Source organism: Leptosomus discolor, chromosome 5 (genome assembly GCF_034619465.1).
Source record: "Leptosomus discolor isolate bLepDis1 chromosome 5, bLepDis1.hap2, whole genome shotgun sequence".
Classification (NCBI taxonomy): Eukaryota; Metazoa; Chordata; class Aves; order Leptosomiformes; family Leptosomidae; genus Leptosomus; species Leptosomus discolor.
The window spans coordinates 12311697-12332903 of record NC_141395.1 but is presented as its reverse complement, the minus strand read 5'-3'; the positions used below and the strand labels follow the sequence as shown (position 1 = coordinate 12332903).

The window sequence follows — 21207 nt, the reverse complement described above, 5'->3', positions numbered from 1 at the left end:
AGTGACAGGTTCTATAAGGGAAAGGTGACAAGCCTGATCAGCTGGTTAAAAGCAAGACCAGAAGTATCTCGGGAAACCACCTGGATGTTTAACTCCAGCCAGTTTTACGATGGCGCTAACCGCACTGAGAAAGGGCGGCAAATGTGTTTGAAGTTAGGATGGTGAAATCCTGTTCAAAACAAACGAAAAATGAACCATACCAACACACAAATGGTAACGCTGGCTGTGCCAGACCTTCCCTTATAGAAGGTCCTGTTCAGGGAGCAGCCTGTTTCTTAGGACTGGAGAGATTCACTGCGTGTCTGGCAAAGGATTCCTTGTAAAGTAGATCTTGGGGAGCCAACTTAGCTGCAGTTTTGGCTGAGGAAAGTGGCGGTATAGAGCAATGAGCTCAGTAAACAGGCTGTTTTTCTTTAAGACATTCATAATGTAACTGTAGACTTGGTTTCCGTACACTTGATTTTAAAAATAGACTGGGCAACTTGGTTGATGACTTGCTTAAAGTAAATCCAATCACGCTAACAACTTAAAATTGAATTAATGCCCATACATAAAGCAAACAGGTATCAACTGATCATGCTGAAAAAACAAGCCCCCAAAGACCTACGTATCACACAAGGTGCTTTTGATAACTTGGTTTTCTGAGCCTTATAAGGAGAGTCTTTAAATATATTTTTTTGTTTTTGTTTTTTTTCTTTGAGCCTTGTTTCATTCTTCCTCCTCCTCATCTTCATCTTCTCCTTCTTTTCCCATTGTTTCCACAAGGAGTTCTGCGGTGCACGTGGCTTCCCCAAGGCTGTTAACAGCTTTGCAGGTGTATTTGGCATCATCGTCCCCACATACTTCAGAAATAGTCAAAGAACAGTTCCCATCCTCGTCATAATCTATCTGGAAGTGACGGGACTCCTTGACAGGCTGATCGTCTTTGTACCACATTACCTCAGGGTCAGGGTAGCCTGCAAGAGCGGAGAGAGAACAGCAGTTGCAATGAATGAGCATTAACTGATCTGCAACTACTTTGAGCTCTAGTTCCCTGTTTGTGTACGGACATGCCAATATGTTGATATATTAATATTTCATTGAATTCTATTCAAAATAGATGTAGCTGATGTGAGTTTTTTTTACTTCACATTTACCCCAAACAACTTTATTATGAATAGCAAAACCCAGTAAGTTAGCACTGAGGTACTTGCTAGATTCCTCTTTCCACCCCTTCAGCAGTGACTGCAGACAGCTTTTGTGCGCCTCTGACACCAGCCAGCGAGGGACCCCTGACGGTGCGCTGGAGGCTCACCTTATGGTACAGCTTTTGTGGGAACACCACAGTCCCCAACACTGAGATTTAGAATTTCAAGGGTGAGGTGTTTGGGGCTACAACTACAATGTCATATCCTTCTCAGGTTGCTTTGTTGTGGCTATTCCGAGTCTTCCTCCTCCCACCCCCGCTCCTTACACACCAGCCTGTCCTGCACGGTGACCGGGGCACTCCCATGTCCTGTTTGTGTGCGTTAGAATAAGCGAGGGAGTCTAAGAAAAGCATTTTGATGAAGCATCTCAAGAGGAGTTTTGGAGCCTTTTGTGAAGCAAGTGGCTCTGCTGTACTCGAAGCGTCCGGAGCAGGGCTGTACGATACGTGCTGGAGAACAATCCCTTACACAGTTCTCTTGGCTGCTATAGCATATTGAAGGCTTGTTGTCTCGGCCAAGCTCTGGGCTGTGACAGGAGGATGGCTTCCCTTGGAGCAGAAATAAGGTGCGGGAATCCCTAATGCCCAACGGACGGCACAGCCACACGCTGGACAGTCTGGAACGCCAGCCGTGGTACCTCCGTCTTATTTTATTCCATGCGGTACATACGCACATACCCCTCACGCTGAGCATCCACCAGCAACAACAATCCATCCTCACACCTCCGCTGTGAGGTAGGAAAGACAGGCAGCGAAAGAGATGAGGAGCACAGAAACGAACAAGCAGAAGGTCAGTGAGGCAGTTTCTGAACCTCATTGTACGATTAGAAACTGTCGAACACATGCAGTACGGTCCCAACACTATACTTTTCGTTTAACAGCTCTTCCTAACTTCTCGTTTTCATCCACAGCTGCAACACAGGAGCTTCAGTCTCTTTGCAACAGACATGCTAGCGGTCTTGGCCTTCAGCCGGTTAGGCTGACCAAGCCCAAGCTCCTTAAGTGCCTTCTCATAAACTCATTCTTTCTATCTGCATATTCCAGTCTGAGTTTCCTTTCTTGAACTTGTAAGTTAAAAAAACCAAACGACCATACAGTATTATTACAGACTTTTGTAACCAGTGCAATGCTGTTATCATTGCTTCTCAGGCAAATACACTGTTAGGGACTTCTTTGCCTTTAATACAATGTACGTGTGGCTTAAACTTATCCTGAGATCACCTGAAACTTGTCTGTCAAGTGACAGCGACAAGTGACTTCCTACTTACTCTTGGTTTCTGGTCAGCAGTCTCTAAGAGAGTACTCTTGCAATTTATGGTACTACACTGCATCTTGTCTTTGCTGTTTCTACCCTCAGAAACATCTTACTGTTCCCACTTGCTATTCTGAATTAGTGATTCACACATTGACTCTTGGAGACTTCTATTCTATGCCAAGTACAGAACAAGCCCATGCAGCTCCAGATAATTTCTGTTATTGCAACACATTCATGCCGTGACATGCAGATACTGGTAAAGGAAAATGGCACCAACTCAACAATAATACAGAAAAAAAATTGGAAAAGTTAAACAACAGCACAATGCAGAAAGGTGGCAAAGAAGGAAAGAAAGAAACAGATACGCTAATTCAAAGTACCTTCAATTTTGCAGTCAAATCTAGCAGCACTTCCTTCCACAACCTCTATGTCAAGGATTGTTTTAGTAAAATATGGCTTTACATGGGGCTTTTCTTCAGCCACTTCTTCAAGGAAAGCATCTGGAGGAGAGCAAAGAGATAGTTAATTATTTTACAGGGCATGTTCTCAAAAGATGCATTTTAATTTTTAATTACCAGATGGTAATGAAAGCACCTGTTATATCATTTAATTCTGTAAGGCTAGTGGGACAGCGAGGACGTTAGCTGCTCAGTTTTGTGCCAATCTTTCGCAGCTGGATAAAGATTCAGGCCATAAATAGAATGAAATTAACATGCAGGCCGCCACACTACAAATCATCTTGATTTTCTGCTTGAATTTGTTTCTAACCGAACTTGGACTTTTGCTAGCCGGAGGGCTAGAGCAGTTCAACTTGTATCAGGCCCACAGTTATGTGGGTATGTCAGAAGGATTTTCAGAAGTGTCAAACGTCTGCACCTCTGATTGTCGCACACCACAAACCCACATTTCAAGTGGGGATGCAGGGCAATAATGTAGACACTTTTTTTCCCCCTTAAATGCTCCTGTCTGAGGAGCAGGGTTAATGCAGAGCACGCGTCCTGGTTACAGCAAGCGTTAATGCTTGCTTGCTTGCTCGCTTGCATGGGAAGGCAATGCATCACTCTAATCTTTGTATAAACATGCATTCCCAAACTGATAGAAAGTGCAGCTGACAAATCTGCCTTAATTCTTTGGCTTTAAAAAGAGAAGCCTTTACTGCCCGTACTTATACTGGGGCATTTTGAGTCGCAGAACAGTATAAGAGCAATGAATTTTTCATAGATTTCTTTTAAAAAAATGATTAAAAGAGAGAGAGAGAAAGCAGGAACAACCAACTCTATGATTGGTCTCTAGCATTTTGCTAAAAGTTTTGGTAAGTGATTCAGAGAGGTAAAAATATGGTGCAGCAAAATTCCTTACCTTCGTTCTCTACTTTGTCTGCATTTATAGGGCTGGTAGGCGAGCTCCCAGAGGCCTTCCTCCCACTCATACCAGAAATCATTGCCATGGATGACAGTCTTCCTATTGCTCGGACAGCATGGCCCGTTTTCTAAGACATAACATAAAAGGCTTCTGATCAATCCAGTCCAACAGGCATGTGATTTTCTGTAACAAAATTGTGCTTCGTACAAATTATCTGGGATCTCTGCAAACCTCGCTGGAATTGTTGGACAAACTGCTTATATATAGCTCTGTTGTTTTAGGAGAGACAGAGCAGGCTGGTCTGAATTACCAAATTTAGTTGCAGATATAAACTTCCCCTGATGAACTCATACCTAAATGAATGTCTCTGTTAGCTGCGGATAAAAAGCACTCTGTGAGAGGAGGGCCAGCAAGAAAGCTATGTCCTGTTTAACTGGAACTTAACGCTGGTGGCGGACGGCGCTCTCAATAGCCATATGGGCTGGACGGAGTTTCATCCCGGATGAATAACCCGCTAATACGAAATGAATGAGAAAGCACCATCTGCACGCGAGGAGCAGACCTCTGACAGGCTCGAGAATCAACCACCAGGGTACTCAAATATGCTCAAACTACGTTCCTTCTAGTACGGACACTTGTATTTTTGTACAGCTTGCGTGAGCTCCAACGAAGCACATAGAGTAGAACATAAGAGGAAATATACGGTAGATTCACATAAATTAATATTTTGTAGGCTACTCAAAAGCTGGATCCAGGATTTCATACATCGGCTTCCCTAGCTATCAGAACGGCACAGATGGCCCTGCTACAACAGTTCCAGCATTAAGGAAAGAGAAGCTATGAAGACCAAACACATCAAAGAAAATTATTAAACCAATCTGACCAAATCCATGAGGAGCTTGGTGCTTCAACAGGGCAGAACTAGGCAGAACTACTGGCTCAGGAGAATGAAACCTCCACAAAATGAGGTATCTTCAGAGAGGCCAGGTGGTTAAGCTTTTCCCTAACTGATCCAGTTTGTTAGGGATAACATCGTCCCCCAGCCCTCAGTGGCATGGGCAGGGCAAGGAGGAGAGAGGGTCATAGTCCCAAAAGAATGGGAAAAACTATACTTGAACTCGTGCGCCTTTTAGCAGCCTGAAATGGCACCACCACATGTTAAATATATGCAGCCGTGCACCCTCCTACTGCTTGCCCATAGAACCCCAACCTGCTTTACTGCATTTATGCTCTGGCCACACCAGAGTTTTCACCAGCAGCAGAAACCACCCAGCATGACAAGTTTTTCAGAATCATAAACATTAGCAATAAAGACACTTATTTGGCTAACTAGCCCAATTCTATGTCCTCTTCGTTACCTGCCATTTTCTTCTGGCCATATATTTCTTCATCCTATCTTTGGAGAGTTTTTTGGCTTCCATGGTTTTGGTGTCTTTTTGCAGCCAAGGATGCTGAAGACACTGGGTACAATTTAAGCGACTCCTGTTTTTATATAAAAAGACTAGTCAGTGTTGCCCTGAACGATGGTCGAACCTACCTGCTTTAACATTATTTTGCGCTCTCTTTTCTGAGAGATGATTTTTCTATTTCCTAAGTTTAGCAACATAGATCACATGGCACTGCTTTCCCAGCTACGCTTAACTTCTTAAACTCACTTCCACAATTTCTGTAGGTTTTTTTTTGAGAAAACTGTGCATTTTTAAGTGTTAATTAAACATTATAAAACAAAACATGAAGAGCCATATGTTGTAGGCACGGAACACGTACAGCAGAGCCACAATGGCAATGATTCAGCTGCCTCATGCTGGCAGAACCCTGTCCCAGCTCTCCTTTCCTTCACTTATAGGGATTTCTCCTTTCCCACGCTTCATCCCCCCTTCCCTCCCACACGGAACATTTAACAAAACGGAGATGTCCAGTCTCTAATCAAGCCACACCCATTCTTCCCTTTGTTCATGGTACACAGACAAATAACCCTCTGTTCTCCATCCATCCGACTGCAAACGCACTGGAAGACGCACGCTTTCTGTCCTCGGTTTGTTCAGAGTCTGCTGTAAACAGGGCTTCCAACTCTGATTTTTTTTTTTTTCTTGCCCAATTATGAGATTTATAGGAAAGCTGCCTACCCAGAGGTACTGCGCTTAACAGCAACACATGGAAATAAATCTGGCAAAATCGCAACCCATTCAGATCAAGACAGAACGTGTCATGCAGGAATCTGTGTCAGCAACAGTGAAGATAAGAGTAGCCACACAAAACCTCAGGGTGCATCTTGCCCAAGGGAAGGGAGGAGCAGGACAAGCAGGCGATTAAAAGGAAGCGCTCGGTTCAGACCCTGCACCCCGCGTGTAAAATAAGCGAGAGCCGCAGGCAGAGGCAGACGGGCACACAGGGCTCCTTATAAAGTATCGCCAGAGGTGCCTGCGCCGACGGGAGATTCACAGTGGGGAAACAAGAATGGCAAGTTCAGCTGAACGCAAACACAGAAAGTGTATCAAGTCCAACAGCTTTACTTCATATCTTTCTTTAGCAGATTGCTGATAAAGTCCTTGGCATCATCAGAGATTTCATCAAAAGCCTCATCATCGAAGTCCCACGTTGCTGAGGTCACATTGGCTAGGGTTTCGTTGTCGTTGTCTCCCATGAAAGGAGAAAGTCCGCTGACCCTGGGGATGGAATAGACAGATAGACGCAAAACAAACAGTGTCAATTTGCAAATTATCAGAGGAGCAAATTAAAACCGTGTGTGCCACCTCCTTTGCTCAGCAGGTCTTCATCAGTAAATGTTCCCTTTTAAAAAACCAACAAAAAAGGACTCAGAGCTAACTGCAGATAGTCCTAGGGGAAGGAAACTCGAATTTTGACTGCAAAACTGAAAGGAAAATTTTTGCTGTTTCCTTCTCTCTTCCCAAGACATTCTTGAGGAGAGAACTAGAATTAGGTGTAAGTGGAGCAGACTAGTTTGTTAAATGACTTGTCTAGTTCTGCATAAATAATACTGCCATTTTCACACCAAATTCAGCTGAAGAGCTCCTTTTTGTTGTTTTGGGTTTTTTTTCCCCTGGTGCTTTCAGAGTGACTTTGCTGCCTTTACTCAAACCAAGTTTTTTTGTACATTTTATTCCATTTCCTCCTGCAGAGAGAGCCCAAGAAGAAAGATGCATAATGAAATAACGAAATCCACCAAGCTGTTTTGTAAACAAGCCCACCCCGAATTACATAGCCAGATAAAACAGTGCTACATCACTGCAGGCTGCACAGTTATGCAGATGCATCCAAAAGCAGTTCGGTCTTTATGTTCTCAGTCAGCCATGATGATGCATGAAATGGAAATAATACTCTTTTATAACCCAAGTTGAGCTTCCAAGGCTTTTTACTCAATATAACTGATAAACTGCCAGGGAAAGGCAATTACAGAACATCATGGTGTCATTTTTGCAGAGCATCTTTCTCCAGTTGAGCACTGTCCTTTATTATACTGTACCTTTGTGCATCCAGATGCTTTTGATTCCTGTATATCACCCTTTCAGTGAAAATTTTCAGGTGAAACGTTGCTTATTCCTTAGAACTACAAGTTATTCAATTTTCCAGGTCTTCTTCCTGGCATGTGATTTACATAATAACCTATTCTTCATGAAATTTTACAGACTTTATTTGCTTTCTCTGTACACTCAAGTTAACCATTTACAACAACCCATTACATTTCAACAGTAGTACATTTTTTGTTAAATATGGAAAAATATGTGGAACTTACGAAGGTTCTGAAAATACTATGTGGATATAATACTATGTGAATACCGTGATGCTACTGAATATCACAGAACAGATTGGTAGAAAAAGAGATCGGGATCAAATAAAACTAGATTCATAATATTAGTATAATCCCCTCCTCCAAAGTTATTTTGCTACTGTTTTGTTACTAATTACATTCAAAATCTGATTTGGAAGTTGTTCCTAAGGGTTTTACTTCTATAAGCAAAGCAGAAACAGACACTCTTTGAAGCCTCAGACAGAGCAGATACTAAATCTTTTACCATTTCTGGAAGTTGTGTGCAGTACAGCAGAGTCTAGAATCTTACGTGTGTACTTCAGAAATTTGCTAGTAATAATACATGAGATGAAGATAAAAGGTTTGTTTCTTCTCAGGCAGAGAGAGGTAAATCAGAACAGAAGGTATCTGTTGTCTTTCATTATATGTCATTATATGGGGTGCATTCAAATGCAGCAGCGAAGCATGACTTTATAAATGTGTACGGTGGCATAAAGCCATTTATGAATGTATAACAGGCGAGAGTTACAGAAAGCTGAAAGATTAACGGACCAAAAAATGCTCATGTAAACCAGCTTTACCCCAACTGTCCTCTGTCTGACACTTACTTTACCGCAAGAGACAAGGTTTTTGCCTGATAGCGCTGGGAGCTGGTGTAGCTGCGGCGCAATGAGAGACTCTGTTCTGCCCTCACACACATCAGCCCTCACGGTCAGGTAAGTTGTGGAAGGAAAACCTCTGTCCTGGAACCCACACAGCACTCCTGCAGGGCCTTCAACCCACCTCCGCTCCGATATTGAAGCATTTTCCTATTTATGACAATGTCATCGTTCTCTATAATGTTTCAGGAAGGGAAAAAATCTCATCCAGACTGCAGTTCTAAGTTTCGGGTTCCAGATACTGATTGCTAAGCTGTCTCTTTTTTTGACTATGTAGCAGGTACAATAATCTCTCAGCCAATTCAGCGGCTGCTGAAAAGGCTCACATTTTATACAAACGAAGGGGCTGTGCAGCAGCTCGTTAGTTCACTGTCAGTATGGGGGATGCACGTCTTGCCTTCATCCAGTTAAGCTTCCAGAGGACACATTTGGGCAGCCAGAGCAGTAACAATCCCATTTCCCTTCAATACTTGATCGAAGTATGGCAAAGGTGACCTCTGCATAGTATTACCACAAATAGTACTGTGCAGCTCTTGTGCTACGTTAGATAATATTTTGGCCTATTTCCAGAGGTTCAAGCTGCAGCACCGAGAGATCGTTCCCACGCTAAAGGACTGCTGCAGGTGTAGGGACATTGCTTCACATGGAAACACCACTGCCCCACACTGCCGTAAGAGGCAGGGCTTGTGCTTGGGAAGACATCTAGCTTTCTGTTACTAGAGGGATGCTGCGTGTCACACAGCTTTTGAGGGATGAGGATAAATAGAAGGAGATTAGAGAGGAAAAAAACCCCTTTGGTTGGTTTGGTCGGCCTTTTTTTTTTTTTTCTAAGAATTGCATGACAGAATTATCTGATAAAATCTTAAATGCTGAGGTAGGATTGCCCATCCCATGCATCGGGCAAATTACCAGATGGGTATTGGTTAAGCCTCCACTCGCTTTATCATTTCCAAACACCAGTGTAACAGACCCATTCAAACGTTTCAATGAACCTATTTTTGTATTTCTGAACGTGCTGTTGCAAATTTATAAGGCTAAAATAATGTCCTCTCTCTACCACAGTTTTACACTGTGAATTAGCTGCCTTGTCATGGAAAGGCTTGTAGAGAGAACTAGGTCCTTGTCTATAGTCAGAAGACAAAATCCAGCAACCAGTGCAGATTATAACCAGAAATTCTTATCTTTAGCACAGATTTCACTGACCTTAGTCTTGGTTGTCCATTTCTTAATAGCCATTTAAAGTAATAATGGCCCAGCAACTCTTTTGACAGATTATGGAAACAATTTCTTTTTGGAATGCTGAAGCTAAGTGATAAAGAGGAGCTACCACTCCAGAACATTAATACTGAGCTTACACTGCAAAGTTACTATTAGACAAGCAGCAAGTTGTTTACTGAAAACATTTTTCCAGCTACTTAACCAGGCATCGTCCTGGCATGTTAAGAACCATTTGTTTAGAAAATCTTACAGAGTTTCCACTTCTAAATAAAGAAGAAAGATATTTTATCCTCTAGAAGTTCCGTAACATTTATTGGTCTGTTCTAACAAAACTCTGAGTGCAGATTCAGAGACACGAAGATCAAAAGGGTCCAGTGTGGTTGCCGGTCTCACTGCCCGTGTAACAAACCCCACAGCATTTCACTTGGAAATCTTTGCGTTAAGACTGCATCTCACCCAGGAAAGACGAGTTTGCTGCAGGTCTCAAAAAGTCAGACCCTGAGCATTCCTCTGCAAACAGTGCTTGCAACAGCAACTGATTTGGGCTGATGACACTGAGCTCCTCCTTACAGTCTGCACGGTATTAGCAGTGAAAAAAGTAACAGGTCTCAGCGTGAAGAGCACTATCTGCTGCTGACAAACCCGTGTGGGTCACGTCAATAGGCACAGGGTAATGCCTGCACCCCGGAGCTCGTGTAGCAATTTAGTTCTTCTGCAAGTGAAATAGAAGAAATAAATAGTCTCAGGCTACTTTGTGGGGCACATGCATCCACTGGCCAAAACCACCTTGTCCTTAGCTGAGCGCTGGCTGACTCCCGCCCTGGTCATCTCCAGGAAGAAACTGAACCCACGTAACGGCAGACAGGTCGTTGCTGGAGCAGGGCTGCTGCTCTGTTCTCGTCCTTGTTTTACGTGCCCAGTGGATTAATGAGGAATCACAACTTGCCGGTGCCACTGAACAAATAATTCATTTTCTTTTGGGCAGTACAGTCATTATATTTAAGCCCTCCTAACTTGCATTATTGAAAGAACAAGGAGTGCTCTCTCACCGTTCTATTAACAAAGCTTAAATTTTTAACATGACATGGAGCCAAGCAGCGTGAGTGTCTTGCCTTATCAAAGTCCCAAGTCAGCACTCCCAAAAGATGAATGATGCCAAAAGGTCTCTCAACCAACCCAAACTGCCAAACAAGGGAGGAATAACAGCAGTGATGAGTAACACAACAGATAAGAAGGAATGGGGATGTTTGAAGAATCAGGGTGCATGTTATTAGGAAGGCACTGAAGGAAAAGAGTATACAGCAATATCAAATATGATATTAAAAACCAGCCTAAAATACAGCACATTGAAAAGTTACTAATTGACAGAGATCAGTTACTCTGAAAAGATACACGCTGCCCAGCACTGATAAAGCAAGAAGAGCTAATGGTAAGTAAGCAGAGTTTTGAATCAGCCACAGCAAATTCCTCACTTAAACTAGCCAGATTCTATGGTGACAGAAGGAGAAGGGCTATCCGCTTTCAATGTACGTACATGCAGCGCTGAAAGCTTTGACTGAAATTTGGTTTGAAATAAAAATAGAATTTAGAAATTGTTTCAGGTTACTAAATATTGGGAATGCTGGCTATCCAAATGGGTCATCAGAAAATAACTAGAAGTAGAAAAACAACAAACAAATTCAGCAATGCTCAGAAGACCAAATGGGACAGAAACAGCTGGAAAGAATTCAGAAGGTTTAACGTTCATTAGATAAAGATTATTACGAATGCAAAAAGAAACACTGAAGTAGACATAAATGGAGATGATATACACAAGCTGTAATATTTGTGGCATGTTACTGCAAAGGCAATAGATCAACTGAAGTACATGGGACAGTACTGTGATGCAGAACAGGACAGAGAACAAGATAAAAGTGGAAGATAAAAAACATGAGGTGGAGAATACAAATGGGGAAGTTTAAGGAAGAGCGAAGACTGATGAACAGACAGGACTGAATAAGTTATCGAGAAAGATTAAAAGGATTTAATGTGTAGCTTAGAAATGTGGAAAGGGAACCCATGAGCTGTAGGATGGAATTCAGTCAGTCATGCCATAAGGAAGACAGATGCAGCGTCCCAACAGAGAGTGCGGTATCTGTACTCACGCCCGCAGAGCAGAAGGCTAGGAGAGAGGGTTTGCTGCAGGGTTCTGGAGGAGCACTGTCACCCTGTTTCCTGCTTGAGATTACATCCCACCTGTTTAGTCTTCTGCACAGAGATCTCTTTAGTAGCTCTTGGCTAAACCTGGTTTGTATTCGTCGCTGTGCCGGACACAATGAAACGCAGTCTCTTTCTAGGTGGGTTACAAGTCTCCCAACACCCTAGGATCCTGCCTTGGAAGAGGTGTTATGTCAAGTCGTGCAATAGCAGGGTCCCTGCTGCTTCGCTTAGGACCTACGAGGGACACAGCAGCTTTGGGCCACCGGCTGCCTGTAGCAGACCTGCCCTTAAGTCCAGTGCTGCTGCAGTGCTCACCTCTTCCTTCATGGCCCCACTCAGCATGTCAGGGGGAGAGGGGAGGCAAGTGCTGAGTTACAAGCACAGCGATGGCATGTGAGACAGACACCAAATGAGTGAGTCTTAACGCTTCGTGCATGAGATCTGGCGGTTCTGAGCTTGTAATCCAAACAGGAAAGCAGAGCTACCACTAGAGAGATTCAGCTCTCAATGACTTTTATTTGCATTCTGTAACGGTGATGTGATGGTCCATTTTGGACAATGGCTCATTGTTGTGAGTCTGCAAAAACAGCTGGGCTTTAAGGAAGCAAAGAGAGATTGGGAGCCTGTCACTCTGAGGTGGAGAGGGGAAGTCTAAGCGATGACTCACAGGTTTTCCCTAACTTCTATTACTTTATTCTTATCACAAGAAAGACAAAAGCTGATTATAATCATTACTGCGGCAATAGCTATGCATCAAAAAGATTTTTGTTGCATTTGGGCAATGTAATTTTCCACTCAGGAGGTGTTAAATGAGCTTAAAGACACCTTAGCAAACAAGTCATTTCATAATGCATTTCACAAGGTGTATCAAGTCATCTGAACCACGCCAATCCCACCCGCTGAATGTTACAGCACCCAAATATCTCGCTTCTGGTGGCACAGAGAAATGAGAGAGAAGCAGTTCTGCAGCTGCTGGCAGGCTGGTCTTTGGCAAGACATTTCACCTTTTCTCTACCTATTTCACCTCCTCCCTTTGCCTTGTCTACTTAGATGATATCGGTGCTCTCCCGCACGTACCGTATTGGGGCAGCACCCCAGTGTGTGCCTTCGGAGCACACGCACCGGCTATCACCGATTTTTGCCTCAGTTGTCTGACATGTCACTGCTTATGCTGTAAACACATGAAAACTCATCATATACTCTGATAACAAATGACAGAAAAAGACGTTAAACTCCCCAAATGTGCGTGTAAGACTGTGGTTGGTGTTTTGTTCCTTCACGTGTAAGAGGCCTCTAGGGGGCAATGCAGCATTGATGGAACTGTTGGGTTTTCCATTGCTGTCCAGGCTGCCTGGGATCTCCATACCGCTCTTCAGCGCTCTGTTAAGTCGGGAGGCCTCAAAAGCTAGAGAAATAAATGCATTTGTCATCGGAGTACTGCATGTGTGGTCCACGTCATTTGAACTACAGAATGATCCAAACAAGCTTTCAAGATCTAGAAAGAAATGCTGGAAGTGAATGGAAAATAAAGGTCCTCTAAATAAACTGGCAGAGCAAAGTGACCTTGAAGAGTGTAGCGCACTTCACATAAGAAACAGAAGATAACAGAAATATTCAGAGTCTTCACTGGGAGTAAGAGAGTTGATGTAGTAGCTTTTGCACAGGACAAGAAAGAAAATTATGTTGCTTAGTTTGGAAATGAGAAGAGTATGAGAACAAGGACAAGGAGAGTCACAGAGGCTTGATGAGGCAAGCAGAGTCACAGAGAGACTGAGTAAAGATGAGGCAAACAACTGTGCATTGCCAGGTGTCAGGGAAGAGAGCGGCCAGGGAGGAGGCACTCCTAATAATGAAAGGAAGGTACTGAGAGAGGCCTTTTGAAAGAATGAGTGCAAAGCTGATCTGCCATTTACTTACTGCTGAAACTGGAGTGAGGGAGAAAGAACCATGCTCCAAACTGAGCTTCCCTCTTGATTTCTTTATATGGCATCAAACATGTAAAGTCACAGTCGGAAGAAGGTCGCTTGCTGTTCTAGGTACGGAGATCCTATTTCCACACACATTTCTCTAGACCCACTGAAGTTCATAATCATGTGTTATCAAATCGCATATAAAGACAAATTCAAATACCGAAATGTAACCAAGAGCTGCAGCCAACAGTCCTCTAAAATATTTCCATGAGCTTGATTCATGCTGCTTATAAAATGTATTTATTCAGTGGTTTGTGCTTAGTAATAAGTTAAAATGCACTGTGACCAGATACAGTAATTCCGGGATACTTTAGTCTGTCCTGTGAGGGAAGCAATCTGAATAAGAAGACCCTAAAATTTCACAAAAAATTTCTCTCTTGGAAATAAAAGAATGGAAATGATCAGTTCTTAGTGCATGCCCAAACATTTCTCTTTAACATCTGTGAAGGAAAAATAGTTTAAAGTTAATAATAAAACCCTGTCATATTGCCTTTTTAAATGAGATGAAGCGTTGCTGGTTTATGATGTAAGATGTACAGCATTAACTGGCTGAATTTCCAGAACTGCTAGTTCTGCAGTTTACCAGTTAGACCCTTCAGAGAACAGAGAGTTTTTATTACATGTGCTGAAGCTGCTAATTAGAATAGAAAAGGCCAGAAAAATGGAGAAGAGTTCCAAAGCTAATGGAAATTTCGAATGTTCAGTGACTGTCAGGATTTGCGTTAAGAAGAGCAAAGGTACTCACAAAATGTAGCAGATAACTCCTATACTCCACATATCCGTTTCATATCCAATAGGTTCATAGTTTATAACTTCTGGAGCCACAAACTCAGGTGTCCCAAAGAGAACTTTCAGAGAACCTGCATTTTCTGTGAAGATTGAAAGAAAAAACCATTAACTGCTGCATGTAGATCTTAAAAACCAATGATTCCCCAGTAACAGGAAAACCAGTTTTGTCCTCATATTTGTGACTTTGTTGAAGATCCTTATCAGAAAAAATAAATAATGCCTGAACTGCTATTTCCTTAGCTAACACATATAGCAATAAAGAATTATTTATTAAGCATCCTCAAGCACCAGCACTGTACAAGGCACACAATAAGAAGGTTCCTATTGCAGAGAGTTTCCACAAAACCAAGTCTAAGAAAGAGGAGAACTGTTAGTGTTTAATTCAGATTTGGATGTCCTGAACTATAAAAGTGTTTTAGCCTCCATCACTTTAGCAGTTGCACAAGAGGACTTCAGGATTCCAGGGTTAGAATGCAGTTGAAGTTTCTACAAATTCTCTAAGATTTATCAAAGCTCAGGGATTCTACTGTAAAGAGAAACAGCAGTGATAAAATTATAAGAAGAAGAAATAACTATTTTTAATCCTACACATTTTTTATAGTTTGAACAGGAAGGAAAATCAATACTGGGCTGCACGTCTCTGAAATCTGAAGTGGCACGGGTCAGTGGTGAAACAAGAAAAGAAGCAGATGATGCGCACCTGTCAGGTCACTGTGTTGTCAGTAAAATTGGGTTTCAGGCTGCTCTCAAAGCCAGGCTTGCCTGCAAGCGTACCTGTGGAGCTCCAGAGTGGTGAAGGGGGACCACCAATGCTTAGTCATCAGTTGCCACTCCAAACTATTTTTCAGCGGCCTGTGGCACAGGTGTCCTACATTGGCTCTGCTTAAACACGTGGATGCTTTTAAAATGAGCTACAGTGCAGCTACTGCTAGCAATATGGACTGAAAGAATGAGGTTGTGGGATGCACCAGTATTGCTCTACTAGAAAATACAGGGGTTAGGGTAGAATTACAACCTGTAAAGAACCCCGTATGACCAGTTTATGCTGCCAGTGATGTGTCTAACTTCTGGTCATAGCGTGAAGTCATTGAGATAGAATTTACTAGGGAAATGGGCTCATTGTCACTGACGCTCATTCTAAATAGGATGGGAAGAAGAAAAGAATAAGCAAGTTCGGGAAGGAAGGAAATGAAGGGATAGATTAAGGATTGGAAAAAAACCAACCCACAACAATTCTAGTAAAAAAAAATTATAAAAGTATAAAAATGTCAGGAAATAAATTGTTTCTGACTTGAAATGGGCTTGGATTTAGGTTGAAAAACTTGTCCAGTCTGCACAAGTCCATAAGCCATCAGTGTTTGCCTTAAGTGAGATTCATTGCATTACATTTAGCTTTTGTGCGAGAGTAGCATCCAGATTAGGGACAGTAGAATGACATAGTGAGGAATCATCCCTTTCCCAAAGAGATCACCATCTGAACAAAACACATATTAGTGGTTGTAATGTAAGGTGTAACAGATTCCAATGCTACTCCTGTTAAGTTTACCACAAGTACAAGACTTGCAGCTCTACAATCAAGAGAAAAGCTTAAAAAACCTCAAACAGCAGCAGATCAAAGTTTTGAAAAGACTGAAATAGAAGCTACTTGTCCACAACACTGAATCCCTACAGAATATTTTTATTTACCAGAACTTCCTCTACCAAGTTTTGCAACATAAATGCTGATCCCAATACTGACTCTGCACCTGCCGTTACCTCCACTGGAAGCTGTTAAGCCATTTCATAAAATGTAATGGTACACCTAAGTTAGCACTCTTTGAGGTGTGCAAACCCCCCGCTTACCAAATGAAAACTGAAGGATACATGGGTTAATAACTTGCCCAATGACTGAAGAGCGTGCTTGGGGGACCTTGTGAGCACTACCGCAGTAATTCGCTCACAGTCGTGCCAGATTCTCATTTTAAATGCTGTGAAACCCTTTTTGCTCTGCTCAGTTATGATGACAGTAAATTAATTGTGGAAACCTCATTTTCACACGTTATCCCTGCTTTCAGAGGCGCCTCCATGCAGAAAGTCCCCATTTCTAGAGACAGAAACAGACAGAAGAACGCCTGGAAGCAGCCCCAGGAAATCACCTAGATCCTCCCACGCAAATTCACTGCCATCAAGATCTTCCTGCCAAATGTCTGACTAGCCTTTAAAAGGCACATTCAAAAGCTATGCCACAACATGCCTACGCTCCCCTAACCAGAGTTTTCTTACCCGAGACAGTGGGATCCTTTTCCTAATACCCAATCTAAACTGACTCAGCCTAAAATGAGGGCAATGTCTTCCCCACAGTGGCAATGAGGAGAGATCACCCTTCTTTTCTAAGCACAAATGGGAAGCCTGAGATCCCATCTTCCCATCTGCCTTCTTTTTAAGGTCAATGCCTACATCTTTTTTCCAACTGTCCTTTTGAAAAATTATTGAAATTTGTCACAAAGAACCTATTTTCTAAAAGCTTCATCGTGATTGTCCAAGCCTCAAGCTCGGATTTTCACATCCAAGTTTGGAGGCTTTTCTGTGCACTGTGTAAACTACCATGAACCACTGTGTATGCAAAAGGCTGGTGTATGAAACGAGCTGCCCACAGGTCAGGGAAATGTTTTTTTGAAAACATGGCATTTGAGTGCGAGCATAGAGTGTGAAAGAACTGATACAGCATTTTCTGTGTATAAGAGTAAAAAAAAAGAAAAGAATAAGACTTTTTCTATGCAATAATATGTCAAATCTTTACCCAGATGTTTACAAGCTTAGTACACAAGTAGGATCTGTGTTTGGATATCCCTTAGTTCAGATAGAAAGCTGACAAGCTAGCTGGAAACTGTTGCCGACACTGTGTATAATCAACTGATGAAAAAAAAAAATCTTTACAGTACTCAAAACCCATTCTCTTTTCTCCTCAAGAAGTTTATCTTAAACAATTTTCTACATGTGTTCCTCAGCACACCAAAAAAGGTCAGGAAAATATCCCACTGCAGCTTCGGTATTTCCTGACAGTGTAAGAGAACTAATTAGCTGCAGAAGATGACTGCAGAAGGAGCTGATCCTGATTTCTTTAAAACTGATCAAAACGCTGAATACTTAGAGGCATTAGTTTGCACTAGTTACCAAAAAGTTGAAAGTAAATCTCAGAAGTCGAAGTGCAAAATCAGCCACTGTTCCCTTCGGCAGTCCCTTGGTTGAATGAATTCTGCTCGATCGGGATCAGGTCCATAGCACGAGGGCTCCAATTGCACGTCAATCAAAGCCAAAGAGAATTTGACTGCCAATTTCAAAACCATAAGGCTTGATGGAACACAAGTGGAGGAACGTGCCCTTGGTGCACCACAGAAGACAATCAGCAAGAAGAGGGCACTTAGTGAAAAGTGGTTCCAGCCATTTTTGTAAGTGAACGGAACAGTAAAAATTGTTTTCTACTTTTGGAAGACACCTCAACCAACCCATTGCGAACGCCTTCATGATTAACACAGCGCTTCCGCTTTATGGGCGTGGAACACGGGAGGGCACTTGCTCTTCCTAAGGAAACGCCACACACCCCGAGTTACCCAGAACGGCACGCCGATGAAGGGAACAGCAAATACCTATGAGGTAACCCCGCAAGAATCGGCAACCTATTAAGCCAAACGAATGTACAGTGTTGTGAAATCAAAATCGGCGTCAGGGCCCATAGCTCTCATCCTTCCGCATCGAGGGAAGTTCTGTGTAGGTTAGAGGTTTACTGCGTACGGCGCGAGTGCAGCAGCTCACAAGCTAGTGTCAGCCGTGCAAGACACAGTGATGCCACAAGAGTTAACACAAAAATGGAAAAGCTGATGGGTAAGAACAAGCTACTGAAAACAGGATCTTCCTTTTGCTAAATGTGGGTTTAACTGTGGTTTGAGGTTAAAAAGGTAGTTGGATAAATTTCTATAAAAGGGCCATTCTGCGGTTACATTATATCTTTTGTCGACGAAATCCACTCAGCTCAGCACTAAATGTATAGTTTCCAGGCTGACAGCTGGAATGTCATGGGACAAAGTCTTTCATACCCCTCTGATAACAAAAACTTCAGCACTGGAACTTATTTAACAGTTCCTGTTTCCTAAGACAAATGAAATCTGGTTCATGCTCCCAGAAAACTATTGGCTCCGTACTGGTGGAGGAGCATAAATGGCAGCGATCTCCTTTTTTTACTGAATGAAATAACCACCTTAGAGTTCACAGTGTCCATGTGACCAAGATTCATGTAATACCCTTTTGGAGCTGAACGCCATCTAAAAACCTGAAAAGCAGATTTCTTTTCCCCTGTTCATTCAACATACCGATTTTAGTCTGGTTTAGTAAAATTATATTCTTGGCTATGCAGTAGTCTGTACTGTGACAAAAGAGGTAGGATGAGCAGCATGTAGGCCGATAACAAAGACCACAAGGTTGTAATGCCAAACTTTACACTTACAAAAATCATTGTTCTGCTTTTTAATAAGTATTAAATATAATTCTGTTTAAAAAAGGAAGGCAAAAGATTACAACTAAGAGTCTAGCTGTGGGACCTTTTATATAGCGAGTAGCAATTCATATGAGTTGTCCCAATCAATTTAGTGGCAGAAGAGCCACAAATCTCCGCTCTCCCTATGTAACAGGTTCATAAAGTATTTTATCTCCTTTCAATTCCTGGAATGATTTTTTTTTCTGTTGTGAAAATACAAGATAAAAAAAGATCAGCGTGTGATGTTGGTATTATTTAACAGCAACAAACACAACCGGAGGGGCTGCTTTTTAAAGCTGAATCAATGCTGAGCAATATGAAGACAAGAACCCTCCAAGGTCTTTGGCTTTCAAATTGCAGCACATGTTGGAAAGCTTGGTCCAAAATGAATGACAGGAAGCAGCTCAGAACAGCTTAGGAAGAGGAAGAGCTTGTCACATGGAACTCCCTGCCCCCACCCCCCAAATCCCATTGCACCATTTTTAAGTAGCCCTATTTTATTCATCATTTTGAGCATGATCAAAACACAAATCTTTATAGAACTCCTCCCATGTTTAACATGTATGACAACAGGCTGCTGTTTAGGACAAGAAACGATAAAACTAATGGGGAAATGTAAATGGAATATAATTATTCATATCTGAAAGGCTTCTAGCACATCACCTTAACTCCTGCTGTTACAAAAGTCAAGGATTTGTAGCATTGATGAAGAACAAGGTTTTGTTCTATTTTTTACAGTTAAAGAGTTAGTGTCTTATGGTTTCCTGTAGCAAATAAATATTCGTTAACATTACTACTACTGTGTAATTTACCTGGAGCGATACTCTAGCCATAGAAACCGATAGGTGGATTCCACACACTTCACTGCAAACTCTTCTTGAAGATGAGGTGCCCTACTCTCACTCCTGAATGTCTTCTTCTTCCCTTTCCTATTTTTTCCTAAACCCAGCACTATTTATAGGAAACATGTCTATTTACGCTTTAGACATGAAAGAAGGTAATAGTAAGTATGAATCACGGCTTCTCCTGCCCTTTTCCCCATGTCATATTGAAATAGGCAGAAAAGTCATTACCTAATCTTCTTGCAAGTCCAAAGTCAATGAGTTTGATACTTGTACCGGTCTTGTTGACACACATAATATTTTCTGGCTTCAAATCCAAGTGGACAATACCCTGCTTATGGATGTACTGAACTCCTTCTGAAATCTGCTTCATATATTTAATGCACTCTCTCTCTGTCAGTTCAAAGTCTTCATCAATGATTCGTTCAAAGAGTTCTCCTCCAGAAACCCTACAAAAGACAGAATAAAAGAGGACTTCTGTAGCATTTTCATTTTGGGAGTGATCAAACTGTTTCCCTTACAGAAACACAGGTGGTTCAACCTTGCAATAGTCACTTCAGGACACAATCTGTGCTTTGTAATGGCACTTGCCATAGACACAAGGATCACGTAGGAAGTGTGTGTATAAATCAATAGATTTTTTCCATTCTGAATCTTTCCCAGGTTAGGACTGTGAGACACTCGATACTGTTATCCCAGGCAGTAGGGATGTAACTGGATTTACATCCTGCCGTTAGGATTCAGGCACCCGCAGCTGGCAGTAAAGCGTGTGCTGTGTGACTGTCACCCTGCTGAGGTGTTTATAACACCGCTCCAGACTGAGCTCATGTTTCTCGCTGCTTCCTTCCCTCCTATGTGCCATCGCTGCGCAAGTGCACAGACAACATAAAGAATGCTAAAATCCATGGGATGGGTCCCAGGAAAAGAGGACAAAACTAGCAGATGAGCAAAAATTTGGGAAGAAGAGAGTGACAAAGAAAGGCTGAAGACGGAAGAATTCAAATGATATGGTTAATTGGAATGCAAAGCTTGAAGGGTAAATTACTGACCCCAGTGAGCTCAGAGGGAACTTCCTCCTTAGCTGTGACAGGGCGAGGATATAACCCACAACTCTGTCAGTGCTGGTATTTTTAGCTGAGCGAGCATCACACGCCTTGTAGGTCAATTCCATTTTTATGCTTATTTAAGATGTGAAATGGTCTTTCCAGGGTAGAATCTCCTGGATTGAACTGTTTGTGGAACTAAAGTGGGACATTTTAACCTAGATTTAATAAAGCAAAATTTAGGTTGTGGTTTGTTTTGTTGTTTGGTTTGTTTTGGGGTTTGGCTTTGGTTTTTGTTTTGCTTTGTTTTTTTGTTTGTTTGTTGGGTTTTTTTTTAATTCTGAGTAATCACTCCACTGCTTTATCTGCTTATGTCCAAAGATGGGAAATAATTTTTTTGCATGC

At 42.1% G+C, this 21207-nt stretch overlaps 1 protein-coding gene across 3 annotated transcripts in view; it reads right to left on the bottom strand.

Annotated features, from left to right (window-relative positions):
- Positions 1-677: 677 nt before the first annotated feature.
- MYLK (myosin light chain kinase) overlaps positions 678-21207 on the bottom strand; it is a 218344-nt gene continuing 197814 nt past the window's right edge. For all 3 annotated transcript variants that reach the window (XM_086464977.1, XM_086464979.1, XM_086464978.1), the window contains 7 exons: positions 19991-20208; positions 14364-14487; positions 6317-6469; positions 5162-5285; positions 3801-3930; positions 2822-2941; positions 678-956 (listed from right to left, as the gene is read on the bottom strand). In XM_086464977.1, the coding sequence (XP_086321103.1) occupies positions 709-956; positions 2822-2941; positions 3801-3930; positions 5162-5285; positions 6317-6469; positions 14364-14487; positions 19991-20208 (1117 nt within the window). In that variant the 3' untranslated portion in view covers positions 678-708. The remainder of the gene's footprint in view (positions 957-2821; positions 2942-3800; positions 3931-5161; positions 5286-6316; positions 6470-14363; positions 14488-19990; positions 20209-21207) is intronic.